The sequence below is a fragment of the Echiichthys vipera genome (assembly GCF_963691815.1).
Source record: "Echiichthys vipera genome assembly, chromosome: 16".
NCBI lineage: Eukaryota > Metazoa > Chordata > Actinopteri > Perciformes > Trachinidae > Echiichthys > Echiichthys vipera.
This window is the reverse complement of record NC_139841.1, coordinates 28,296,826-28,324,607: the sequence shown is the minus strand read 5'-3', so window position 1 is coordinate 28,324,607 and position 27,782 is coordinate 28,296,826. Positions and strand designations below refer to the sequence as shown.

Sequence of the window (27,782 nt, the reverse complement as noted above, 5' to 3'; positions counted from 1 at the left end):
ATGTATGGTATAGGCTGTGAAGTCAACAGAAACATACTAGCATGCAGCAGTTTCCTCCTATTTATGACGCCATCTACAAACTGTGAGTAAACAGACTGAACAGAACCAGGCTGGACTGACTCTCCACCTCTGCATGCACGCAGATTTAAAAACACACATCACACACACACACACACATGCACATAAACAGCCACATGTTTGGGGAGAAATCAAATACCTTGAACTCAGTTGGAACGATTAGTTTGGCTGTGTCTAACCCCATCAACATATCCAGACCCACAAAGGACATGATTGACATGAAGATGGCAAAATCACTGATTAGCTTCCTCAGCTACGACAAAAAGGGAGGAGGAGGACGAGGGCGGAGAAGGGGGGGGGAGGTGTGTGTGTGTGTGTGTGTGAAGAAAAAGGTGTGAACACGAGGAAATGAAGACGGGAAAAAAGAGAAGTTATAATCATTGCATCGATGAATCCACACTGAATCAAACAGCTGATTAGAAATGCATAAACACGACATCATCGGTGGGAAAGGAACGCAAGTGAGAGGGGACATGAAACAAAACAGAGTTTGGGGAAAGGTGAGAAGGGTATTTAGGGAAGAGTGGACCTTGATCTGGGTGGGCACGTGCAGTTTGGGGGTGTCCAGCTCCATCAGGTGATCCAGTCCACAGAAGACGAGGATGGACAGGATGATGGCAAAGTCACTGATGATGGAACGGAGCTGGAGCACATTCAGGGAGAGCAGAGGACATGGGAGAGGACGCTCTGGCACAGATATGGGTGTTTTAAAGGGATAGTACGGCTGTTTGTGTGGTTGTATGAGCTGTTTATCCAAAGTCAAGTGTGTTTGGTTTGGTTTCATTTATTGTCCACGATGTGGAAATTTGTCTTTGGTCTCATAAAAGCAACAACAACAGCAACACTAACACGCAAACATCCTCAGGGCAACAAGCAGGACAACGGCGGCAATAACAATAAAGACGCATCGACATTCTGTGTGGAGTTTGCATGTTGTCCCCGTGTCTGCGTGGGTTTTCTCCGGGTTCTCCGGTTTCCTCCCACAGTCCAAAGACGTGCAGGTGTTCGGTTCATTGATGACTCTAAATCACCCGTAGGTGTGAATGGTTGTCTGTCTCTGTTTGTCTCTATGTGTCCTGTGATAGACTGGCGTCCTGTCCAGGGGGGACCCCGCCTCACGCCCGACAGGGACAAGTGATTGAAGATGAACGAATGAATGAATGAAATACTAAGAGATCAGACCGAGATCAAAATATCTTCAAACTGCAATCAGGACCAAGTGCAGGACACTTCACTAGATAAAATAATGTATTATAACAATACTTTTTCATGCATATTAAAAGTGAATGTGTGCAATGTCCTGGGGATTGAAAAGGCTGTGGAGTGTGGACCCTCTTTTAAGGTGACTAAAGTACGTTTTACCTCTGCCCGTGTCGTCTACTGAAGTAACACACTACCTCTGGATAAGCACCTCACACAACCACTCTTCAAACACCTGAAATATCTCTTTAAGGGTGGAGGCTTGGATGGGGACGAGGAAGGAAGGGATGAGGCCGGCTGCAGTCGGTGTGTCTTTAAATGACAGCTGCTGATATTTGGTGCAGATGTTCAGCAGCTGTGAAGGATGAATCTGGTGATATCTATTTTCTTTTTTTCATCAACAACCCAGGAAAACAAGGGCTCCGTACTCTCATACAGTGTTCTTTCGACTGACAGGGAACGGGTTCTTGAACCGGTGCCGTTAAGAATTCTTGGAACCTTTTTGCTGCATCAGTTTTTTGTATCACTGTAATCAAGGACGAGGGCGTGTTCAGTAAATGTGTTGTGCACAGTGAGCCTGGTGTGTTACTGGGGAGCATAAATAACCTGGTGTTACGGCCTCCTCCAGTATCTGTGTATCTGTGTTGTGCATCTATGCTAAGCAGGATGTGGGATCCCTTGCTGAGGATATGCTGGCACGAGACCTCCCTACTTCCTGGTTCTGCTGGGGATTTGATTGGTGCGGCGTCTGGCAATCTCCTCCACCCACCTACCACCTTCCAGACCGTCCCTCTGCTTAAATAGTTGCCCTCACTGTGATTTTGGCCCTTTGTCTTTGACCAACTGGCCTGGTGTGTGTGTGTGTGTGTGCGTGCGTGCGTGCCTCTTTAAGTTATATTTATATTTAGTTATTTAAGTTATATTTATTTCTTTGAGTTGAGCAGCATCCAACGTGCCCTTTTCCCTGTTCTTTTTTTTATTCTGCAAATGAATAAGTTGCTATTTTACCAAAAACATTCTGGTTTAAGTTGCTTCCCTTTCCCCATGAGCCGGGTCGTAACACCTGAATGTGCCGTTATGTGGAGCGCTCCTTATGATTAAGTTCCATGTTAAAGTTGTTATTTTAAATGTTGGTGATTTCCTCTCATCACATTGAATTGTCAACAGCAGAGGTCCGCTGTGTGCAGACGGAAAACTATTCCTCTACTTCCACCTTGATAAAAGCTGCGCAGATAGCGTCACTTCTTCCTGTTCTTACCTTTCAAAATAAAAGCTCTAGACACACCCTAACTGTTTACATGAGGGAGAACAGATGAATTCAGAGCATTTCACTAAAAGGAAACTCAATAAAGTATCTGACAGTAGCTCAGTGTTTGCTGTTCCTGGTCAGGAATCACAGGAGGAGACACTTTTACTTTGTTCTCTGGTCGGAGTCTCCGGAGCTGACCTCCGTCAATTCACTCAGCAGCAGAAACAACACACAGGACTCCTCTACGGGTCTTTATTTGTTCTTAAACTTAAAACTGAAGCTGCTGCAAATTCACTAGATATCACACATATCTGATAAACTTTAATTCTCCTCTGCTCTGATCTCTCTCTCATCACTCAGAACACGTCTCCTTTCACATGTTCATGTCATTTATGGGTCACGCCCCTGGAGGAGAAGGCTATCTTTTGATTGGCACGGTTGAACCGGTTCACACACCCCAAGCTATTTTCAGGTTCCGGTTCAGAACGAACTTCCCAGGTTCTGAACCCAGTTATTTTTGATTGAAATGCTCCAGACGGCTCAAACTCTGGTATGTGAACGGGAACAGAGCCTGTTCCCTGTCAGACCAAAAAGAGTAAGAGGCAGAATAGTGCATTTGATGGGGACTACTTTCAGCTGTGGATGAATACACATTCTGGGATAGTGATGAGTATTTGGTGGCATACAGGCGGTGGCATCTTTTTATAGCAACAAGAAAAATAAGGATTTCACCAGCTTTATCATTCAAATTGAAGCTTTCATGCATATACACAAGAATATGAAGAGTTCACATGCAGGTTCACTGCTTCACAGGGTGGGAGAGAAAACTGTGGGAAATCAACGGAGGTCTCGTGTGAAGCCGTCTTACCTTTGTGGGGAAGTAGCGGCTGAACTTGAACTTCTTCAGAGACACGGTCATGGAGTAGGTGCCAAAGAAGAGGATGAAGGACATGAGGGCCAAGTCAGGAACATACTTACAGGAGTTCCCCACCAGCATGCCACCGTACTTCACACACTCCTTCTTACTCAGCTGGCTCCAGTCCATGTCTGTCAAGTTAAACTACAGAGACAGGTGAAGTGGGAGAACACAGGGTGGGACGGGGGGGGGGGTTGAAGACGGAGAAGGGAGGATGAAAGGAAGGAGGGGAGCAGGCACGAAAGAGAGAAAAAGAAAAGCGATAACAGAAGAAAAAACAACACAGGAGCCAGAGAGCTCCTCATTTAAACACTCCTGGGATCATATTTAACAAACACCTCAGAATCAATCCTTGAACTTTACTGAAACAGGACTTCCTGGTGAGTTTACAGTCACAGCAGTAACCTGAGTACGGTCTGTCCTCGGTTCAGTGAATAACCGGGTTACACCAGATCTCCTCGTGAACATGAGCGTGGTAGAAAGCGAAGAATGGCGGAGTAACTCTTCCTCCGGTGCAGTAGGTGGCGTTCTGCCAACATGCAACTGGTCTAGGGTCCCGTTTAGACGGAGATGATCTGGACAGGAAACACTAAAGTGGCGTTGCGTTCTCACTCTTTATTCCCCGTTTAGACGAGCGTCTTTGGGGGGAAATCTGCGTGCATACGGTGACGCAAAAGTGTATAAATTGGATGTCATGTGAACGTCAGGTGTGTAGCAGTAAAAGGCACCAATGCACCAATACCTAGTCATCTAGGTCTGTGAGCCGGAGGATGAGAACAATGATTTTAACCGGGGTCAGGTGTTTATACGGCGTTTAAGGGACCGTCCATAAAAAATGCGGGTGTCTTTGAAACCATGCGTTTCTCTGTAGAGTTTGGCCTTTCATCCTCACGTAACCGCAGTAACGGGCTCCTGACACCGGAGTTTAATTTGATTTAACGTCGGCCTCTAAAGACCGTGTGAGAGCTGCTGCTCGGCTGAAGGTTAAGACCTATTTTCTCTCCTGAGATGTTCGGAAAATATGATCCGGATTTCTGTGAGTCAGACTTCAGAAACTGCTTGGTGAGATCACGACACAATATACAGTATGTAATAAATAAACAACAACTGGTGACGCAAGTCAGTCACTTAAGTGCGTTTGTAGCAGTTACCTTCACAAAGAGGAACAGAAAAGATGTTTTCTGTCCTTTGTCACTTACCAGCAGAGTCATGTTATCATCTGCGAGTGGAGCTGAAACATTCAAGCCCAGCACAGATGCTGAGGAGCAGAAACAGAGGAAACCCAGTGAATTATGGGTAATAAAACAGGGAAAACCAGAATGCATCAAAAACAAAATCAGGAAAAACGAACTATAAGCTGCTTAAATTTGACTGTTGCTCATTAAGTCATGAAAACATGTTGTAATAATGTTTTATAACAATGATTTTTAAACTTTTCAGAGCCTACAGGCACTAAAAACCTTTGTGTTTGGAGTTTTCCTGTAAGAAAGACACTTAACGAACATGCTCTACTGTATCAGTGTTGACACGTGCAAACTCACTTTGTCAGACAGCATCCGAGAATGAGGCAGAAACAGACAAATACACAAATCATCACAGAGTAAAGACAAAATATTCACTTTTAATCACGCTATAAGGTGAAAGTAGTCAGCTTGTTGTGGAGCGCTGGCTAAAAAAATCAATGCACGCAGCTTTAACCAAGAAAGGGCCGAGAACAAAACCCTGAGGAACCCCACAAGTAATAATTAACCATGTCAGCGAGGCAATAGTGTTGCTCTGGTTGCTAACATGTTAGCCAAAGAACCAGATGAACCTAAAAATGTCACATTATCATTATTGGGCTGAAGTCTAACTGCGCAGCATCAAAGAGCGCTTTCGCACCAGCCGGATTTAGTTCAGATGAATCGAACTTTAGTGCGTTTCCTCATTTGCTGCGGTTCATTTGTGCAGGTGGGAACGCAGTCATCGCACTCGGCTGCGCACCAGAAGTGGACCAAATGAGTGTACGCAGACCCGGTAGGAGAGGTGGTCTCTGTCTCTGGTGCGGTTTGTATGTGACGAGAACGTAATCAGATTTTTGGACCAACCCAGCTCCTGTAAGCAGCTACATGATTAACGTCATGATTAAGTCCCTCCCCTGTCACCACGACAACAACAAAGCGCCAGCATGAGTCACCGCGGACAAACTTGTATAAATGTAATACCCGAGGGCCGACGCCAAAATCAGCCCCGCAGTGGTCTCTCCATCGTGACATCAGCTGTGGCGGGTGAGTTTTCTGCTGTCACTCTTTACATCAGCATTTGCCAGCGTGGCAATTTTGACCAATCAGAGAGCAGTTCAGGATCTGCTTCATTGCGCCCGCCCCAGACACATCTGACCCATGAGTGAAGTGGGTTTTTCCCCCTTTTTTGTCCCAAAAAAGCCAGAGTGCAGCTACATTTTGGTTCATTTCAGCACGTCATCACCTGATTCGGCCCAGATCAAATGAACAGGTGTGAAAGAACCACTTCCCTGGTGCACATCAGGTGGAAGTGGACTAGAAACAGAGATCAGGTGTGAAACTGGTGTGAAACTGGTGTGAAACTGCCCTTTAATAAGGTGTCTAAAAATGGCAGCCATGTTTTTTAAGATTTGGCAACCAAAAGCTGATTCCTGGTGTCCCAACCTGGCAACCACTTTTAAAAGTTAGCGTTGAGCCCCGCTGTGAACTGGCGGGCTTTATGCTAAGCTAGGCTAACCACGTCATGACTCCAGCTCTGTTCTTAATGCACTGACATGAGATTTATCTCTGCTCCATCTCTAAATATTTAATTTACCAAAACAGCTCTTGTGTTGCCGTTAACGATGATCACATGTAAAGAAAAGAAAGACTCACCCTGGTCTGGAGCGATGCATTCACATTTGTAGGATGTGATGTAGTCGGGTTTGAAGCTGCGGTTGATTGGATAATACTTCCAGGTTCCAACCTGTGAAGAGCAAACCAGCGTTCCCTTGTTTTCTTTGCTTAAGCTGAACGTTTGGTGTGTGTGTGTGTCCATTCCACACGTTACCTACCATCTTCTTTATGGCATCAGAGATGAAGATGAAGGAGATGAGGCTGGAGAAACCCTCCTCCGTGAAGCGCGTCATGTACTTGATGATGTAGCTGGCGTCTGTGATCACCAGCAGGAAACACTGGAGACACGAGTGGATGCCGATCCACAGACGCAGCTCCATGTAGTCGATGCCGTTGCTCCTGTTGAGAGAGACAGTGTTCACAGCAGATGGTGCATGAAGATGGAGGTCTTTACAGATGGTTTTCTGTCATTTAAGGTTGTTTTTTTATCACGCTGACGTTTGTTCAAGTGTTGGTTTTTCTTATAAGTTTGGTTTTAATCAGTTATTTGACTGCTATGAAAACCTAACCTGACTCTCGCCAGATGACTTTCGTTCCACCTTGACTCCTCCGGGATCGCTCCAAAGTGATTTCAGGAGGTGGAGCCAATCAGGAGCGCTGGGCGGGGTTTTATAGATGTGACGTAGCGGAGAAGCGACTGTTGTGATTCAACTATGGCGGGTCGCACACAGTAAGCAGGCGTCAACATGGATGCTGCTGTTTCATCCGTGTCTCTGATCTAGAGAATGTTTATCTTTAAAGAACAAGAGAACGGCTCTGAAGGCTTTTGGTGGTGGAAACCATGTTTTCGCCCTTCTCCCCACCAGGTTTAGGCTTTTCCCAGCGTCTCATCAGCGTCACAGGTCGGTTTCCATGTGAGCGGTTGAAGTAGCACGTCAATAAAGATGAAGGACAAGTGGTTTATCCAATCATATGCAGGGATTTTTGATAAGGCCCAGCCCCCTGAGATCACTTTGCTGTGGAGCGTTCCCAGCTGGACGAGTGAAGCAAACGTGAACTGGAAAGACGCAAAACAGCAGCTTCTTTTCCACTGTTTTCTTCTTATTGTTGTTAACAAGAATAAAGACAAATAAAAGATAAATCAAGTGCTTTATGAATGTGCTATGTGACTACTTTGATGCATTTAGGAAACACAATAACGCAGAATACGAAGGTGATCCGGGGCTCCGACAGCAGGAGCGTGCAGCATTTTATCAGCATCATTTTTCCATCTTTGGGACGAAGCACTGTTTACCAATAGTGAACTTCACAATGTAATAACCTGTCCATGTAATGTAGGTGTGTTTTACAGTTATCTATAATCTGACTCCATTGACCTGCGCTGCTCACTTTCTCAGCGCACATGTCGGGGGAGGAGGGAGCGTCAGAGGTCAGACGGGGGAGGAGGGAGCGTAAAAGGTCAGAGGGGGGAAGAGGGCGGGACTTTGGAGGGAGGCGGAGTTAATCATGTTCAAATCTTTACTAAGTGACGTGCAATTGCCAGAGAGGAAAGAATTGCTTTAAGAGACATTAACATTGTGACTAAAAGTTGCCGAATGTTCAGAGTTGTTGTCGACTAAAATTATGAAGGATAAAAACGACTAAAGTTCGACTAAAACTGATCTGAAAAATCTGAAACTGTGTCTGTGTGCTTACTTGCTGAATTCATAAAGCAGCTTCTCAAAGATGAGGATGGGTCCGGTTGAGCTGAGGATGATGAGCGGCTGACCACCAAAACAACAGAAGACAGTTCCCGCCAAAGCAGTGCCGAGGAAACTCTCCATCACTCCCTAAGACAGAGAGACATCAGTTAACCTGTGACATGACGCTGACAGGTGCATCACGCCGCAGCCTTTATGAACACCTGGTAATTGTCGGTAGCGTCTCCCAGCAGCCCTCCGAAGGTGATGGCGTTGGTGATGCAGCCCAGGTAGATGAAGAGCACCGCAGAGATGGACTGGATATGGAAACCGTCGTAGATGTCGCTGCAGATCCACGGGGCCTTCCGTTTGATGTCCAGCCATAATCCACCTGCGAACCTATCAGAACAAGGTGGAGCAGGTTTATCTTTCCGGATACATCTGAAGGTTGACATCTGGAGAAGGTAACGATAAAAAAGAACCAGGATGAAACTGGTCATCTCGTACCTCCCGGTGAATTTCAGCTCTTCTCCGAGCTCATGTGGAGCAGGAAACTCCTCGTCTTCTCCTCCAGCCGCTCCGCCGGCCGAGCCGTTCATCTGGCCCAGCTCGTTCAGGTTCAGCACAGACTTCCTGCGGGTAAACACGGAGCCAGAACAAGGCGTCAGAGGCAGAAAAGTGTAAATGTGTAAAATGTGGTTAAAACGTGGTAAAACGTGGTAAAATGGGGGTAAAACATGGTAAAACGTGAGTAAAATGTGAGTAAAATGTGGTAAAATGCGGTAAAACATGGTTAAATTGAGGTAAAATGTGGTAAAACGTGGTTAAAATGTGGTAAAATGTGGTAAAACGGGAGTAAAGTGTGGTAAAACGTGGTTAAATTGTGGTAAAATGTGGTAAAATGTGGTTATATGGTAAAAAATGTGGTAAAATGTGGTAAAACGTGAGTAAAATGTGGTAATAATATGGTAAAAAATGTGGTAAAATGTGGTAAAACGTGAATAAAATGTGAGTAAAATGTGGTAAAACATGATTAAATTGTGGTAAAACGGGAGTAAAATGTGGTAAATTGTGGTAAAACATGGTTAAATTGTGGTAAAATGTGGTTAAAACGTGGTCAAAATGCGGTAAAATGTGTTAAAAATATGGTAAAATGTGGTTAACATGTGATAAAATGTAGTAAAACGTGGTTTAAATGTGTGTGCCTCATCTCAGCCGATGGAACCTTCTTGGGCGGCTCGATGCGGATCTTCGGGTCCCATTCTCCTGGAGGGAGGACGATCACCTCGTCCAGGAACTCGTCCACACCTGCGATCAGGTCCTCACGGTCCCTGGCTTTATAGGCCACGTCACTGAACAGCTGACAGGAAATGAAGGAAATATTAAAAAACAAAAACAAATGTGTGTTTCAGTGTCGTCTATCGGGGGGGGGGGGGGGCAGTGTCCGTCACTCACATCGTCCACCATCAGGGTCGCGATAGCTCGGCCGATCTCATTGTAGGACTTGGTTTTGCCGTGAGGACCCAGCAGGATGAAGAGGAACCTGTCAGAGGAGAGGGTTATAAAAGCAAAGACACACACACACACACACACACACAGACACACACACACACACACACACACACACACACACCTGGTGGGCACAGGGACCTCGGTGAGGCCTCCCAGAGTCGTGGCTTGAGCCAAACGTACGAAGGAGACGAAGGGCTTGTCCAGGAAGTCCACCTCTCCGACCAGGACGTTGGACGCTTCGGCGTCACGAGGAATCTTCTTCATGAACTTGTTCTTCAGCTGGAAGAGGAGAGAGAGGGACACGTGTGTGAGGCACCGACTCTAGTTTTACAAGTGAACGCATCTTCCTGCAGGAATAATGATGCACAGGAATCATCAGCAGCCACCTCCTCCTCTTCCTCCTGCTCCTGCTCCTCCTCTCTTCCTTCCTCCTCCTCCTCCTCCTCCTCCTCTCTTCCTTCCCTCCCTTCCTTCCTCCTCCTCCTATCTTCCTTCCCTCCCTTCCTTCCTCCTCCTCCTATCTTCCTTCCCTTCCTTCTCCTCCTCCTCCTCCTCTCTTCCTTCCCTTCCTTCCTTCTCCTCCTCCTCCTCCTCCTCTCTTCCTTCCTCCTTCTCCTCTCTTCCTTCCTCCTTCTACTCTCTTCCTTCCTCCTCCTCCTCTCTTCCCTCCGCCTCCTCCTCTCTTCCTTCCTCCTCCTCCTCTCTTCCTTCCTCCCCCTCCTCCTCCTCCTCTCTTCCTCCCTTCCTCCTCCTCCTCTCTTCCTTCCCTCCCTTCCTTCCTCCCACCTCCTCCTCTCTTCCTCCTCCTCTTCCTTCCTCCTCCCCCTCTCTTCCTTCCTCCTCCTCCTCTCTTCCCTCCTCCTCCTCCTCCTCTCTTTCTTCCACCTCCTCCTCTCTTCCTTCCTCCTCCTCCTCTCTTCCCTCCTCTTCTCTTCCTTTCTCCTCCTCCTCCTCCTCTCTTCCTTCCTCCTCCTCCTCCTCCTCTCTTCCTTCCTCCTCCTCCTCCTCCTCTCTTCCTTCCTCCTCCTCCTCCTCCTCCTCTCTTCCTTCCTCCTCCTCCTCTCTTCCTTCCTCCTCCTCTCTTCCTTCCTCTTCCTTCCTCCTCTCTTCCTCCTCCTCCTCCTCTCTTCCTCCCTCCTCCTCCTCCTCCTCCTCCTCCTTCCTCCTCCTTCTCCTCTCTTGCTTCCTCCTCCTCCTCTCCTCCTCTCTTCCTTCCTCCTCTCTTCCTCCTTCTCCTCTCTTGCTTCCTCCTCCTCCTCTCTTCCTTCCTCCTCTCTTCCTCCTCCTCCTCTCTTCCTTCCTCCTCTCTTCCTTCCTCCCTCCTCCTTCCTCCTCCTCCTCCTCTCTTGCTTCCTCCTCCTCCTCTCTTCCTTCCTCCTCTCTTCCTCCTCCTCCTCCTTCTTCTCCTCCTCCTCCTCCTCCTCTCTTGCTTCCTCCTCCTCTTCCTTCCTCTTCCTCCTCCTCCTCTCTTCCTTCCTCCTCCTCATCCTCTCTTCCTTCCTTCCTCCTCCTCCTCTCTTCCTTCCTCCCCGTCCTCTCTTCCTTCCTCCTCCTCTCTTCCTTCCTCCCTCCTCCTTCCTCCTCCTCCTTCTCCTCTCTTGCTTCCTCCTCCTCCTCTCCTCCTCCTCTTCCCCCTCCTCCTCCTCTCTTCCTCCTCCTCCTCTCTTCCTCCTCCTCCTCCTCCTCTCTTCCCTCCTCCTCCTCCTCCTCTCTTCCCTCCTCCTCCTCCCCCTCCCCCTCCTCCTCCTCCTCCTCCTCCTCCTCCTCCTATCTCTCTTCCTTCCTCCTCCTCTCTTCCTTCCTCCTCCTCCAACTCCTCCTCTCTTCCTCCTCCTCCTCTCTTCCTCCTCCTCCTCCTCCTCCTCCTCTCTTCCCTCCTCCTCCTCTCTTCCTTCATCCTCCTCCTCCTCCTCCTATCTCTCTTCCTTCCTCCTCCTCTCTTCCTTCCTCCTCCTCCAACTCCTCCTCTCTTCCCTCCTCCTCCTCTCTTCCTCCTCCTCCTCCTCCTCCTCCTCTCTTCCCTCCTCCTCCTCCTCCTCCTCTTCCTCCTCTCTTCCTTCATCCTCCTCCTCCTCCTCCTCCTCCTATCTCTCTTCCTTCCTCCTCCTCTCTTCCTTCCTCCTCCTCCTCCTCTCTTCCTCCCTCCTCCTCCTCCTCCTCCTCTCTTCCTCCCTCCTCCTCCTCCTCCTCCTCCTCCTCCCTCCTCCTCCTCCTCCTCCTCTCTTCCTCCCTCCTCCTCCTCCTCCTCCTCCTCCTCCTCTCTTCCTTCCTCCTCCTCTCTTCCTTCCTCCTCCTCCTCCTCTCTTCCTCCCTCCTCCTCCTCCTCCTCCTCTCTTCCTCCCTCCTCCTCCTCCTCCTCCTCCTCTCTTCCTTCCTCCTCCTCCTCCTCCTCCTCCTCCTCCTCCTCCTCCTCCTCAGAGAAGCACGTGGCAGTGGAGTGGTGGGCGCTTAAATAGAAATCTCTTCATAATCTGTTAATGCTGCTTTCAGAGTCAATAACATAGTAACATAATAACATATAACACCTCTCTCACTCTCGTCCGACTTCTCGGTGCAGAGAAACCACAAAAAAGACAGTTTAATCCATCGTACGATCAACTAATTTTACAATAATCCCAATGTAGTTGCCGTCCGCAGCTCTGCTGTAGTTCTACGCTCCTTACGGTGGCGTGCATCTACGGTATGAGGGTGCGTATTGGTCAGATCAAAGAAACGGGACTCAGGGGGTCACATGCAGGAGTTCACCGTTGCTTTCTTTGAAGTTCTTGTCAACAAACACCAAATCACTGCAGCTGGTTAACAATCACAGACAAAGCAAGTGACTGTAACTGTTCGTCATTGTACTAAATTCAAACAATGAAGCTCAGAAAAACAACAGAAGCGGAGAAATCCGCGCACAAACTTCACACATGCAGGTGCACGAACCCTTCAGGAGCCGCCGGGCCGCGTGGATTAGAGGGATTAAGTGGTTCTGTATTATAGATCCTCATGAAACAAGCCTCAACATGAAAACGTGCAAAAACCAAAACAAAAGCACAGTTAGAAACATGGAGGCCATCGGTTATCTGTGTTATCTGTGCACAGAGGTGAGATAATCGTTGTTTTCCACACAGGCCACAGGAGATCAGCTCCTTACAGATCAATCAGAGCTCAGAGAGCAGCAGTGTGCAGGCTGGAGGGGCTCAATATGCAGATATTAAAGGGGCAACGCGACAATTTTACACACAAAAGTTCAGTTCACTGTCACGGTGAGTCCTTTTCTCAAGTCTAAGAAAGTAGAAAACAAGCCTGAATATGTCAAAGTGATGTCATCAGGGTCAGACTTTGTTTAAATCTGGTTTTAAAAAGCGTATCGGGCCACAGTGCATGGATGTTTAAAGTGAAGTGGATACAGTGTTGGAGCCGGAGCCCCGTTCATTGTTGCTCGGTCGCATGAAGCCAAAAAAGTTCTACTTCCGCAGCTTAAAATACCCGGAGCATCGGCACTACTTTCACAGACTTGAGCCGCCGGAGTCGCCTACTTCCTGTTTAGCGCTCCGCTAACTTCAATGTGGATTAAATGATTCAATCGGATCAAACTCTGATATTGGAATGAAAACCTGCAGCCACAGCGACCCTTTACTGGATCACTTTGACCCCCCTGACTTAGAAGTTCAGGAGGCCTCACTCTATAAAAACCTACGCAGCGCAAATGGTGAAAGGTTACTCGATATGTGACGTCAACAACGAGAACTTGGGTACTCGAGTACTTGAGTAATTGTGCCCGTCCCTAGCGTCCGTGAACATTAGCTTTCGAAAGGGACAATGCAATAGCTAGCTAAGGTAAGCTAAATGCTAAAAGGGGAAACTGATTATTAACTGATTTCTAACTGGCCGGCGTGAATTCTCGAGTGGACGAGTTCATCCCCATTAAGACACACAAACACACACCGTCCTGCTGCGGCACACGCTCACAAGAGCAACGCTGAAAACAAATGCACTAAAAGATAAAACTACAGTGAGCAGCTGTTTGAGGAAATTACTGATTAAACTGTATATTTGTATTTATTAAAGATTAAAGTCTTCAGTGGGAACCAGCGGGCTCGAAACTGAGAGACAGTGGATTTGTTGACAGGAGGAATATAAATATAGAAGTTTGCCAGCTTTATTATTGGTACGACTTTGTACAAATGTGTTTAAGCTGAACCCACGTGCACACACACACACACACACACACACACAAACACATGCACACACATTAAACATTGATTACCTGGTCTGTGCTTGGTGTGTCCGAAATATCGTTCATGCTTCGGCTCTGGGCGTGATCTGTGAATGAAGCACGCGCTTATATTTGATATTTAAAATACACAACATGCCCTCCTGGGTTTAAAAAGAGAGAGAAGGAAAGAGCAGGAATTCAGGTTATTACCACAGTGTGTGCCAGAACTTCACCATGACCGGTTGTTTGTATGAGGGATTATTTTTTTAATGACTCATTTCCCGTTTTTTCCTCCTCAAAGCAGATTTGGGAACAAATGAGATCGAACAAAGAGAGAACAAGAACATACCACACAGAGACGCCCCCCCCCCCCCCCTCCCATAATCCTTTTCACCCAGATAGATTCACAAAATGAATTAGCAAAATAAGGTGCACACATTAGGACCAAAATCCCTAAAGTAAACACAGGATACTTCCATCACACTGTGTTCACGGTGAGTACGTACACACACGGCCGTCAGCAGCGGGGCGTTAGTCGTTTTAGTGCATTAAAAACAGAGAATCAAGCAGAGAAGTGGAGGAAGTGAGAGTTTAAAATATGCAAATGTTGAGAGTGTATCAGTGGTGGAAGAAGTACTCAGATCATCGATGTAAGTAAAGACCCAAACGCAGCGTTATGAGGCACGTTAAACTGCTTTAACGCCCCAACTACGACCTGCAAGACCGTGTTTTTCCTGCAACCGCGGCCTGTTTGCAGAGAGCTACTGTAACGATGTGATGGAAATCTAATTTTTGATTAATTCATTTATATACAGGTGCCCGAAAACTGGCCCAAACTGTTTTTTAACCTCTCTTTAAGGGGGAAGTCACATTGAGTTTAAAAATAGATGCAAAAATAAATACAACACTAAACGGTGCACGTCCGTCTCTCTGTTCGTTTCCAGTTTATTGTGCTGAGGATCACTTGCCTGTATGTATGTTTTGTTATAGGCTTCTCAAATAGGAATGTATAGAAAATGAATAGGGACTGCAGCGATAGTGATACCTTTGCACCGTGGAAAACCGCTCTAGTTACGTTTACATTCAGTGTTTCTCACGTCGGGACTAATGCAGGAACATTTTCTTATTGTTAGGCCATGGTTGATTTGCATCTCTGTGATTGTTTTGCATCTGTTTTTAGTCATTTTGCATCTTTTTGAGGTGGTTTTGCATCTATTTTTAGTCATTTTGCATCTTTTTGAGGTGGTTTTGCATCTATTTTTAGACATTTTGCATTTCCATGTCATCGTTTTGCAACCCTATAGTAATTTTTTGTCTTTTAATGGTAGTTTTGTGTATACTTTTGGTCATTTAGCATCTCTATCTGATCATTTGTTATTGTGCCTGGTCGGCCCGTCTAGTAATCCATCCATGAATGGTGTGGAGTCAAAGTAAAAAGCACCTTAAATTTTACTTGAGTACTTGGTTAAATGTACTTTCCACCACTGGAGTGTATGTAACAGAGGAGGCTGTGGTGCATGAATGTGTGTGTGTGTGTATGTGTGTGTGTTTAGACTCACGCAGGCGGCCAAGGCTGCTTGACTGCCGAGAGCGTAGTTCTTCTGTGGAGCGGTTGATCCCAGAAGCTGTACTAGTGCTATGACTCAGATTAACCTGAGGACTACGGTCTGACAGAGCAGCAGCAGCAGCAGCAGCAGCAGACGCAGCAGATGTGAGGACACAGAAGAAGTGATTTGACGAGGAAAAGGCGAAACAGGTGGCGATCAAACATGGCAGAAAACAGAGGAAGCATGAGGACGTCATTAAAAGGTAAGATCACTCTGGTGACCAGCAGGTGAAATGAAACACAAGCAGCGCTCGGACTCACTGGAAGCCGCGTTGGAGGACTTTCCTATGTCTGCCAGCGAGCGGTGAATTGGCTTCTTGGTCTGGTGACGATGCTTCCTGAGCAACACGAAGCTGATCTTCTCCTTCAGGTCCGGAGGAATGAGGCCGTCAGCGATCTGCCGATCCACGATATCATCTGGAGGGAAAGTTTAGTTACTGTGTCGTCACGTCAGAAATCTGCTTAAAATAAACACCAGACACAAGATTTGTTGTTGTTCGTTGTTGTGATCTGACGCTATTCAGAGAATACAATTAAATAAAGTCTGGGTGTGCTGTTGATGTAAATTCTTATCCCACAATCTCTCACATCTCTCATCTTCAGCCTCTTATCCGGGGTCGGGTCGCAGCAGCAGCAGCTTTAGCAGGGGACCCCAAACTTCCCTTTCCCGGGCCACATTAACCAGCTCTAACTGGGGGATCCTGAGGCGTTCCCAGGCCAGTGTGGAGATCTAATCTCTCCACCTGGTCCTTGGTCTTCCCCGAGGCCTCCTCCCAGCTGGACGTGCCTGGAACACCTCCCTAGGGAGGCGCCCAGGGTTCATCCTTACCAGATGATCCTGAACCATCTCAACTGGCTCCTTTCAACGCAAAGGAGCAGCGGCTCTACTCCGAGTTCCTCACGGATGCTGAACTTCTCCCCCTCTCTCTAAGGGAGACTCCAGCCCCCCTCCTGAGGAAACACATTTCACACGCTTGGACCTGGACCTGGTTCTTTGGGTCCTGACCCAGCTTTCATGACCACAGGTGAGGGTAGGAACCAGGACTGACTGTAGGTCGAGAGCTTTGCCTTCCTCAGCTCTCTTTTCGTCACAACGGTGCGGTAGATCCCACAATGCAATTCACAAATATGCAAATAGCTCTGCAGCTGCAAAAAGCTCCAGGGAGCAAAATAAGTATAAAATATTTGGATTGTTTTGCTTCTTCTATTCCTCGATTAACGACTTCAACCACATTTCAAGTGTGTGCAAGTTGATTTTCACGGAGTGTGAAACGTAATGTAAACTATCGGCTGTCTTTAAAGTAGAAATTCAGTCTAAAATGTCAATGAAATGCTTGTTTTTTTATCGCAGTATTGGTTTAGTTTAAGCCTCAATGTAAAGACTCACAACTCAACAGAGGAAAAAGTCTGTTGGACTCACCCACGATCTGTGGCAGCGAGTAACCCTCCAGGTCGAGCAGGATGCTTCCCGTCTGCAGACAGGTCCTGAGCTCAAACAGGCTGTGGAGGGTCAGCGTGGAGACGTGAGGCTTGCTCCATCTTTCTCCTCCTTCCTCCACCTTCTCCTCAAACTTCACCCACCTACAGAGACGGAGAGGGGGAAAAGTTCAGTCTGGAATTCAGTCGATGCAGTGGTGTTGTTTGAGTCAGAATGATTGATTTGCTAAACCAGCGGGACGCCGTCGTGTAATTTAGGCTGTAGCATTAATCACATGTAGCGTTAGAGTCCGGTCACCCGCTGTTCGTGATGTCTCAACCCTCGACCTCTAAATCCCATCAAAAGTGACCCCAAATCCTAAACTAATGAAAGCGCTGACCCTCCGACGCCTGCATGATTGTGTGCGTGTACCTGGCAGACTCTTTCCACTCGAGCTCGCCCCCCTCGTGCTGCAGCGTGTCCATCTCAGTGAAGATTGTGGGTGTTGGGACGCTGTCATCCTCCCCCAGTATGTGACGCAGACGCTCTGCTGCAGGAGAAACTGGAAACAGACGAAGACGGTTTCAGATTTCTGTTAAATTCATTTGAGCCACGTCAGAAGACACATAAAGCATGTTCCCCCTCCCTCCACGAACACAAGTATTTAAAAAAATATATTTTTATGGCCCTGGCGAGAGGGTTCCTGGTTTGAATCCCAGCTGGGGCCCTTCTGTGTGGAGTTTGCATGTTGTCCCCGTGTCTGCGTGGGTTCTCTCCGGGTTCTCCGGTTTCCTCCCACAGTCCAAAGACGTGCAGGTGTTCGGTTCATTGATGACTCTAAATCACCCGTAGGTGTGAATGGTTGTCTGTCTCTGTTCGTCTCTATGTGTCCTGTGATAGACTGGCGTCCTGTCTAGGGTGGACCCCGCCTCACGCCCGATGTCAGCTGGGATCGGCTCCAGCCCCCCACGACCCCGACAGGGACAAGAGGTTGAAGATGAATGAATGAATGAATGGTAAAAAAAATATCTTCGTCCACATGAAACCGCAAAATCCACCTCTGTCAGCTGGTCACGTCTAGAGCGCTCCACTCGTCCCCACGGATACATATGACCGTTTACCGTTGCACAGTGTGACGTCAAACAATGTCCACAAGAAAACAACTGCTGAAACCGGACTTTTCCAAAAAGTTCACCCTGGACTCCGGTCACAAAAAAGCCCACACCTGCGGTTAGGTGTGGATGAAAGGCGGAACCGTGCAGAGAAACACACACTTAATATATTTCCCATTGCAGTGTATGTGAATTACATCAGCTAACAGGAAGTTACCAAGGACCACGGCTGTTGTCTAACAATTAAATTCCTGAAAAGGTCTATGCTTCGGTTGGTGACCAAATATCTGCAGAATTCTCATTTCCAACATGGTGGACGCGACCAAACTGAAAAACTGAAAGAATTAATACTTGATTTATTCTGAAATAAGTTATTTTTATTGTTCAGAAGTTGGTAGAATATCCGCTGTGGCTATAACACTGCTGTACCAACATGTTTTTTAAATAACCAAGGTAACAAAAATAGACTATGGCCATTTCAATGTTTTAATATTCTGAGCGTAAAGGACCTGCTTCACCTGTTTTCAGTGTGACAGGGACTTTCTCTTGAATGAAAGTTGCAGCTGATTGGAGACAGTTGCATTGAAGGTGTTGCTGTTGCTGCATAAACATTTGCATTCACGCTGACATGTAGCTGAACAAGAGGCCCAACTCCTGCTGCAGAAAACATCCCCAAACCATGACAGGACATTACAGATCAGTTTATTTAAAGACTGAACCCAAAATGTTTTAAGAAGTCTAGAAGAAGGAGGACGTTCAATCTGGAGAAGTGTCAGAGTCCAGAGCTAAACCCCATAGAGGATCTCTGGAAAATCCTTGGCATCAAAGTAATGTCTAAGAAACCCACAACAGTTACTGAAGTGTGTTAATGCCCATTCACCTGCCATGGAGCTGAACAAGAGGCCCAACTCCTGCTGCAGAAAACATCCCCTAACCATGACAGGACAGATCAGTTTATTTGGGTCTGATGGGAAACATTATGTTCACTGTAGGACAGCCTGAACCCAAAGTGTGTATATAAGTCAGTTAAATGTGGAGGAGGACGTGTCAGGGTCCAGATCTAAACCCCATAGAGAAGCTCTGGAAAATCCAATAACAATAAAAAAATAACAGTATTTCAGAATAAATCAATAATTATTTGTCCCTTTGTTCTATATTTTGATCTCCAGTGTATATTTGCCAAAAGCATTTGCTCCTTTAGTTTGTATTCATAGTGTATAAAGGTAACCTCAGTAAAGAGCTGTGCGGAAAAAAAAACCACTTTACTTACGATATTATTGATCATACAATTTAACGTTATGGTGTTTTTGTTTTAGGGCATTTAGTTTATGTGTTTGTTTCTGGCTTTTAGTTTTTCTTTTTGGGTTTTAAATATAAAATATAATATGAAAGGTGTTATAAAGATGACAGTGGGGGAGAGAGAGAGAGAGCGAGAGAGAGAGAGAGAGAGAGAGAGAGAGAGAGAGAGAGAGAGAGAGAGAGAGAGAGAGAGAGAGAGAGAGAGAGAGAGAGAGAGAGACAGAGAGAGAGAGAGAGAGAGAGAGAGAGAGAGACAGAGAGAGAGAAGTCATGGAAGTTCCTACCTTGTTGTTTTTTTAAAGGCTAAATAACTTGCTAAAACAGCCGGGTGCAGTAGTTTTGTAACAATTGGGACTCAGAGGAGGAAACAGTGCATTCGATGGGGACCATTTTCTAATGTGGTGCACTTTTGAGCATCTATGGCAGCAGCATGTGGGGTTGACTCAAAATAATGCTCGTGTTCAAGCCAATGAAGGAGAGAGTGCGGTTTACATGTGACAAAAATCCCACAACATTACAAACAAGATAAATTAGACGTGTCTCTCTAATCGAGCACGGGTCACCTCCGCAGAACTGTTTTAGTCTTCCCGACAATAAAAAACACACTGTTTAATCTAAATAATCCCCATTACTCTTCTTCAGCGGCTCATCTAATGACTATCTGCTCTCCGATCCACCCGCACCTCTTTCTAATTTCACTGTGAGCAGATCAATCCCATTAACACCCGAGCCTGCAGGCGCTGTGCACTCGCTCCCCCTGTTTGTCTGTTTATGTGTGTGTGTGTGTGTGTGTGTGTGTGTGTGTGTGTGTGTGTGTGTGTGTGTGTGTGTGTGTGTGTGTGTGTGTGTGTCTCAGTTTGTTCCTCCTTGTAAATGAAAACATGAAATCGTAGATCTGATCGTCACACGCTTCATGTCAGTCAACACGCACTTACAGGGAGCAATCATGTGATCTACGCTGACGACAGCGCGCTGTATAATTATAATACAATACAATGTTCCACAAACAGTTTCCATTACACTGTTTGGGCTCTGACGCTTCAGGCCAGAGGCTCGTTCCATAAATCAGGCTAAAGCGACTCCATGAAGGTCATTAAAGGTCAACCAATCAGACGCATTTCAGACGGGTTCAAGTAGTAAACGTGAAGCATCTCCACGTCTAAGACGGTTGAAGGGATGACACGTTATTTATTGTGTAAAATTGATTATTCCATCAAATCTCAGCGTAAAAATGATATTTTGAGCATATTTTGAAAATGAAACATTGAATTATTGGTTCAACTTCATTGTTTATGTTAACTTAAAAGAATATATTAAGTCTCTCCAACTTACAGACACATAAGAAAAGTACTAAAGTAAACTTGCATGTAGGTATTTTTCTATTTTACCAACCACTTAACTATAACACAGCATGTTTCCAGAGCTTAGAGCATGTTAACGATATGTGAGGAGAACCTGAAGCCCCGTGCATCTACTCTGCCTTCCTCCTGCCACCTTTACCTATTTGGGAACCAGGTAGGGTCCAGCGTGAGGCCGTAGCCGAGGGAGAAGACAACCCTGGATCCTGCATGCTCACTGGAGACAGGAAGACCCACGGGCAGCTGGAGACAGATCCTCAGGTGTGCGTCTGGAGGCGTGCAGCTTCCTGTCCTCTTGTTGAGGCCGAGTGTCCTTAGCTCTCCACCATGAGTGTGGAGACGTAAAACACTCACTCCTTCTCACAAACGCTCCGCTTCGCTGCTTCAACGCCGACTTCTTTTGAGTTTTTATTCCACAGACGGTTGAAATACTACAAATTAGCCATGTATGATTGCGGTGTGCAGTCAGAGCTGGAAAAACAGGTCTTCTCTAAGCTGTGGCAGAATCCACTGAAATCTCCAAAGCAGCAAAGCAGCAGAGGCTTTAAGAGGGTTGACACACACCACAGGGCCCTCTAGTACTCTCCTCCCAGGAGTCCAAGCGCACACTCACTCAATACTCAGACAAACATGCACGCAGGAAAAAAATAAAAAGCATCTTCACTAACTTCTACTTTCTTTGCTCAGTGCGCTCGAACTACACACGCTATCAGGCCTCGTGTTTTGGAGTTCAGACTTGGTATGAATCCTGACGGTAATCGGCAAAAACACAAAGCATACCACACACAAAACACTCACAGTCACCCCAAACAGCAACCACGCTCACACATGCACGCACACACACACACACAGCACGGAGTTCCTCAGCTATAATCAGCTTAGAGGCTTCAGACTTCATGGCCCCTTGGGAACAGGGACCGCGCTGCAAGATATTCAACGCATACATGCAGCAGCGGCAGCTTCTACCTCGTCACACGCTCTTAACGCAGGCGGTGCTTTGGCTAACAGCTTAGATCAGGCCCCTCACTCCTGTGTTTGTACGTTTGCTTTAAAAGCAGCAAACAGGCATGCTACAAGCATGCTAACACAGTGACTATGCTAACATGCTAATGTCATACACTGTAAAAAAGATCCGGACACATCTCGACTCCACTTAAAGCTGCATTCTCTCTAACGTCCAGCAGGAGGAGACTCCACTTAAAGCTGCATTCTCTCTAACGTCCAGCGGGAGGAGACTCCACTTAAAGCTGCATTCTCTCTAATGTCCAGCAGGAGGAGACTCCACTTAAAGCTGCATTCTCTCTAACGTCCAGCGGGAGGAGACTCCACTTAAAGCTGCATTCTCTCTAATGTCCAGCAGGAGGAGACTCCACTTAAAGCTGCATTCTCTCTAATGTCCAGCAGGAGGAGACTCCACTTAAAGCTGCGTTCTCTCTAATGTCCAGCAGGAGGAGACTCCACTTAAAGCTGCGTTCTCTCTAATGTCCAGCAGGGGGAGACTCCACTTAAAGCTGCATTCTCTCTAATGTCCAGCAGGAGGAGACTCCACTTAAAGCTGCATTCTCTCTAATGTCCAGCAGGAGGAGACTCCACTTAAAGCTGCATTCTCTCTAATGTCCAGCAGGAGGAGACTCCACTCAAAGCTGCATTCTCTCTAATGTCCAGCAGGAGTAGACTCCACTTAAAGCTGCATTCTCTCTAATGTCCAGCAGGGGGAGACTCCACTTAAAGCTGCATTCTCTCTAATGTCCAGAAGGAGGAGACTCCACTTAAAGCTGCATTCTCTCTAATGTCCAGCAGGGGGAGACTCCACTTAAAGCTGCATTCTCTCTAATGTCCAGCAGGGGGAGACTCCACTTAAAGCTGCATTCTCTCTAATGTCCAGCAGGGGGAGACTCCACTTAAAGCTGCATTCTCTCTAATGTCCAGCAGGAGGAGACTCCACTTAAAGCTGCATTCTCTGGGTCTGCTGTGTTTATTGCAATTCATTACTTTAATTCATACGAAGCCATCTTATTGACATATAATAGAAAAATCTATGTTTTGTTTTAAGTAAAGGGTATTGTAAAAAGTAAAAATAGCTATTTAAAGTTATAATTTCATGAATTTTATCATATTACCTGTTATATTTGGTTAATCATTTCAGGTTTATGGCCTGTGTCACATGTGGTCATATTGTAATAAAAATAAAAGACCAAGGAGAAACACGAGTTGTGGCTTCAGTGTGCTTCCTGTCAAACCTTTAAAAAATTTAAAACAGCTACACAGCCACCTGTCAATCAGGATAGAGGTTTAGTAATGTGTATCCACGGCAACTGTGGACATTAAACTAGAACAAGTGAACTTGTTTTTGGGTGTTGTCTGTGGTACAGTCTCAGGACTTTGACCCTTTCAGTGAGTTTTCAGTTACATCCATCGGGGCGGGCGCGGTGAACGCTTCTCTGACACCGACGGGTAAACCTGAGCTCAACCAACACACACAGTTGCACGTGACTGAAACAGCGGCAATCAGCTGATCGCTCTGGATATGTCTTATCATACTGCTCCTGACATAAAGCTCTGTGCATCACCTGACACACCCGGGACAAACCAGGAAGCAGGTTTTTATTGTGCCTGACTGAGACGACACACACACACACACTGAGAGGCGAACGATAAGACCCTCAGTCCAAAACCAGCTCTTCCACTGAGAGAGGACGTCTACAGGACTGAGAGAGGACGTCTACAGGAGGGAACACTGGGAACACTGGGACCCCTGGGAACACTGGGACACTACCACTCCAACCAGCTGCTGAATCCACAAACTGAACGAGAGTTTAAAAGAACAAAGACTCAAAGTGAAAGTAAGTTTCAGGGAACAGGGAGTGGCTGAGCCGTCTGTGTTTGCTGCTTCACTCAGAGACAAAATGGCTTCAAGATTAGAGGAAGAGCTCTGCTGTTCTGTCTGTCATGAAGTCTTTAAAGACCCCGTACATCTGTCATGTAGCCACAGCTTCTGTAAAGTCTGTGTGCAGAGCTGGTGGAGAGAGAAACCATCAGGCGAGTGTCCGGTTTGTAAGACCCCATCTTCAAATTCAGATCCACCTTGTAACCTGGTGTTGAAGAACCTGTGTGAGAGTTTCCTACAGGAGAGAGATCAGAGGTCTTCAGAGGCGCTCTGCAGTCTGCACTCGGAGAAACTCAAACTCTTCTGTCTGGACCATCAGCAGCCGGTGTGTCTCGTCTGCAGAGACTCAGAAAAACACACCGGCCACAGATTCAAACCCATCGATGAAGCTGCACGGCAACACAGGACGGAGCTTCAGGAAACTCTGGAGCCCTTAAAGGAGAAGTTAAAGGTTTTTGAACGAGTTAAAGACGAGTGTGATCGAACAGCAGAACACGTGAAGGTCCAGGCCCGACGCACAGAGACACAGATTAAGGAGCAGTTTAAGAAGCTTCACCAGTTTCTAGAAGAGGAAGAGGAGGCCAGGATGGCTGCACTGAGGGAGGAAGAGGAGCAGAAGAGTCGGAGAATGAAGGAGAAGACGGGGGCTCTGAGCAGAGAGATAGCAGCTCTTTCAGACACAGTCAGAGCCACAGAGGAGGAGCTGAGAGCTGGAGACGTCTCATTCCTGCACAACTACAAGGCTGCAGTGGAGCGAGTCCAGCAGCGCCCCCTGCTGGAGGATCCACAGCTGATCTCAGGAGCTCTGATAGACGAGGCCAAACTCCTGGGCAACCTGACCTTCAACGTCTGGAACAAGATGAAGGACATGGTCTCCTACACTCCTGTGGTTCTGGACCAAAACACTGCTCATCCAGGACTCATCCTGTCTGAAGATCTGACCGGCGTGAGACGAGGACAGAAACAGCAGCTTCCTGAGAATCCAGAGCGGATTAAACACTGGTGTTCTGTCCTGGGCTCTGAGGGCTTTGACTCAGGGACGCACAGCTGGGAGGTCGAGGTCGGAGACAGTAAACAGTGGGAACTGGGTGTGATGGCAGAGTCCGTCCACAGGAAGGGAGACATAGAGTCTGGATCCTGGAGACTTTGGTTCTTTGAGGGTCAATACGAAGCCTTCTCCCCATCAGATCCAGACACCGTTCTCCCGTTGAGGAAGCGGTTCAAGAGGATCAGAGTGAACCTGGACTGGAAGAGAGGAAAACTGTCCTTCTCTGATCCTGACACCAACAGACACATACACACCTTCACACACACTTTCACTGAGAGGCTGTTCCCACTCATTAACACTGATGATGATAAAGAGCTGAAGGTTTTACCAGTGAAGGTTTCTGTGAGTGTAGAACAACAGAAGAAGATATTCTAAGACTGAGGAACATGTGACCATGTGATGATGACGACGATGACGACGACGGCGATGATGTCAAGATGATGATGATGATGATGATGATGACGAGGATGATGATGATGATGATGACGATGATGACAAGATGATGACGACGATGCAACGATGACAAGATGATGACGATGACGACAATGATGACGATGACAATGACAATGATGACGATGATGACGACAATGATGACGACGATGATGACGGCGATGACGACGATGATGACGATGATGACAATGATGACGATGATGACGACGCCGATGACGACAATGACGACGACGATGGCGACGATGACAATGATGACAATGATGACGAAGACGATGATGACAACGATGATGACGGCGATGACGATGGCGACGATGATGACGATGATGACAATGATGACGACGATGGCGACAATGACAATGATGACGACAATGATGACGACAATGATGACGACGATGATGACGGCGATGACGATGGCGAAGATGATGATGATGATGACGATGATGACAATGATGACGACGATGGCGACAATGACGATGATGACGACAATGATGACGACAATGATGACGACGATGATGACGGCGATGACGATGGCGAAGATGATGATGATGATGATGATGATGACGATGATGACGACGCCGATGACGACAATGACGACGACGATGGCGACGATGACAATGATGACGAAGACGATGATGACGACAATGATGACGACGATGATGATGATGATGACGATGATGACGATGATGACGACGGCGATGCCGGCGATGACGACAATGGCGACGACGATGGCGACGATGACAATGATGACGAAGACGATGATGACGACGATGATGACTACGATGACGACGATGATGACCGCAATGACGACGCCGATGACGACGACAATGACGATGGCGACGATGATGACAAGATGACGACAATGACGATAGCGATGACAACAAGATGACGCCGATGACGATGTAACAAATGAGAAAAGTGCGCAAATGTTTCATTTAGAGTCAAAGATGTCATAAACTAACAAAAATCGAACTAATTTTCTTAGATGAAGCTTATTTTCCGTTTTTTTAACTTTTATTGACTTGATTAAATTCAGATGTATTTATCTCATCTCATCTCATCTCATCTTCATCCATCAGCAGCTTTAGCAGGAGATGTATTCACTTAAATGATATCAAGAGTTTCAGGTCTATTTTGGGTTCATTTGGTAACATGATCCAGATGAAGCACATTACTGACTTGACATGATCAGAATTAATAATAGAGATTTAGTTGTTGTGTGTTGTGTTTATGAATAATAAGACCTGTCACTAGATTTGTGATTTAGATGGATGTTGTAGGGAGGGGCTAACCTTTGGTTTTACCGTGAGATTATTGATAATATATAAAAAAGGTTTCTGTGTATTTGAGCAGCATGTAAAATAAACATAATGGACGAATCTTCAGGTCTAAAGAGTGAAGTCAATGGTGAAGTTTCTTTTCTCCATAAAAAAGTGTGATTGTATAGAAGTCAATGAGAAAATGAGTCGAAACTTCTCTCTTGATTTATAACCTCAGTAAACATTTTCCTTATGAGTTTATGTTTCAGTCTCTAGTTTCAAGTCTTCTTCAAAACAGCATAAACTTTAGACTTTAGACTTATTTGTCCCTGAGGGGAAATTCTTCTGCACTTCAACCGTACAGTTTATGGGCAGCACGCCGACAGTCTGTGCACATCAGGACAAACAACAGAATAAACATGCAGACAGAAATATGGTGAGGCTGTAGAGTGATGTGAGCTTCATGTTCATTTAGTAAATGATGGTCCCATTTGGAGTCAAATGGACCAGAAAGCAGGGGAAGCTTTAGGGCTACACTACACTAGCTACACTACCACCTGTCAATCAGGACAGAGGTGAAAACTTCAGCAACCACTATGAAACTTATAAGCAATGCCATAAACATGCGCACACTCGTGCTCGTACATGTACAAACGTGCTTTACTAAAGCCCACCTCTCCCAAATGGGCCGTGGACGGCAAGCGTGCCGCTCCTAGACGTGGTACGGTTGCACTCACACTGGTCAAAGGAACCAGACTTTAGCCGTGAAACGTGCTGGGGCACGGGACGGAGAGACAGTGGGAGTGCGCCCATAGTGATCGTGCAAATATTTTGGTGCAAAATGACCAAATAACTGTCTAATTAATCACTTATTTACCAAGACTTATTACTCAGGCTTTGGACACCTTTCCAATGTCAAGTTAAGGACTTTTTAGGCACCTTCAAGGTCCATTTTCAAGCTTTTCCACCACCTCACAGCTGTGGTAAATTACATATTTCTACAAATACATATGTAAAATTATTATTTCCCTTTTTTTATCACATTAAAAGACATGGTATTATGCTATAAACAACTAAAATGATGTCCCGTAACACCAGAAGGATAAGAAATTTAATTTAATTTCTATTCTATGGCTTTTTGTAGTGAAAGAAATGCTGATACGTTGAAAACACAACGTTAAAATTCAAGCATTTCAGGATTTCAAGCACCCGTACGAAACCTGATTATTAGGCTGTTTTTCATTATATCAAGTTAAGTCATAGGACATAAATGGGACGCACTCCCTATACAGACATGTGGCCTCTGACCTGAGAGGTCGGCGTGCTCGGGACGCTCCACGCTGCCCTCGTCATCGTCGTAGTGCTCCTCTCTGTCTGGGGAATATCCGTGGTGGGAGTGTTCACGGTGCGTATGGCGATCGTAGTGCGAGTGCCGCGTGTCACGCTCGGGGTCGCTGACGTAGGAATGATGTCTGCGCCTCTTCCGTCTGTGGGAAACTGGAACACCGATGTACACCGGCTGGGCCTCTGAGGGGGAGAGAGGAAACATAAGTCCTGGATCGATGCGGTGACAGCTTATGGAGTGTTGTGAGTCCTCGTTAGTGAGTAACACAACAGCAAACACACAGATGAACACACAGGTCTACAGTTACGTGGAGGGTTTTAAATTATGCTTGT

At 46.5% G+C, this 27,782-nt stretch overlaps 1 protein-coding gene across 1 annotated transcript in view; it reads right to left on the bottom strand.

Moving 5' to 3' along the window:
• slc4a5b (solute carrier family 4 member 5b) overlaps positions 1 to 27,563 on the bottom strand; it is a gene marked incomplete at its 3' end in the record, with an annotated part of 36,397 nt that extends 8,834 nt beyond the window's left edge. The window contains exons 1-17 of the mRNA XM_083929536.1: positions 27,414 to 27,563; positions 17,128 to 17,257; positions 16,699 to 16,859; positions 15,540 to 15,695; positions 15,232 to 15,339; positions 13,724 to 13,779; positions 9,593 to 9,750; positions 9,415 to 9,502; positions 9,165 to 9,319; positions 8,467 to 8,592; positions 8,184 to 8,358; positions 7,976 to 8,109; positions 6,499 to 6,679; positions 6,320 to 6,410; positions 4,643 to 4,701; positions 3,396 to 3,587; positions 608 to 721 (exon numbers count right to left, since the gene is read on the bottom strand). Of these exons, the coding sequence (XP_083785662.1) occupies positions 608 to 721; positions 3,396 to 3,587; positions 4,643 to 4,701; positions 6,320 to 6,410; positions 6,499 to 6,679; positions 7,976 to 8,109; positions 8,184 to 8,358; positions 8,467 to 8,592; positions 9,165 to 9,319; positions 9,415 to 9,502; positions 9,593 to 9,750; positions 13,724 to 13,779; positions 15,232 to 15,339; positions 15,540 to 15,695; positions 16,699 to 16,859; positions 17,128 to 17,180 (2,007 nt within the window). The 5' untranslated portion in view covers positions 17,181 to 17,257; positions 27,414 to 27,563. The remainder of the gene's footprint in view (positions 1 to 607; positions 722 to 3,395; positions 3,588 to 4,642; positions 4,702 to 6,319; positions 6,411 to 6,498; positions 6,680 to 7,975; positions 8,110 to 8,183; positions 8,359 to 8,466; positions 8,593 to 9,164; positions 9,320 to 9,414; positions 9,503 to 9,592; positions 9,751 to 13,723; positions 13,780 to 15,231; positions 15,340 to 15,539; positions 15,696 to 16,698; positions 16,860 to 17,127; positions 17,258 to 27,413) is intronic.
• Positions 27,564 to 27,782: the final 219 nt, after the last annotated feature.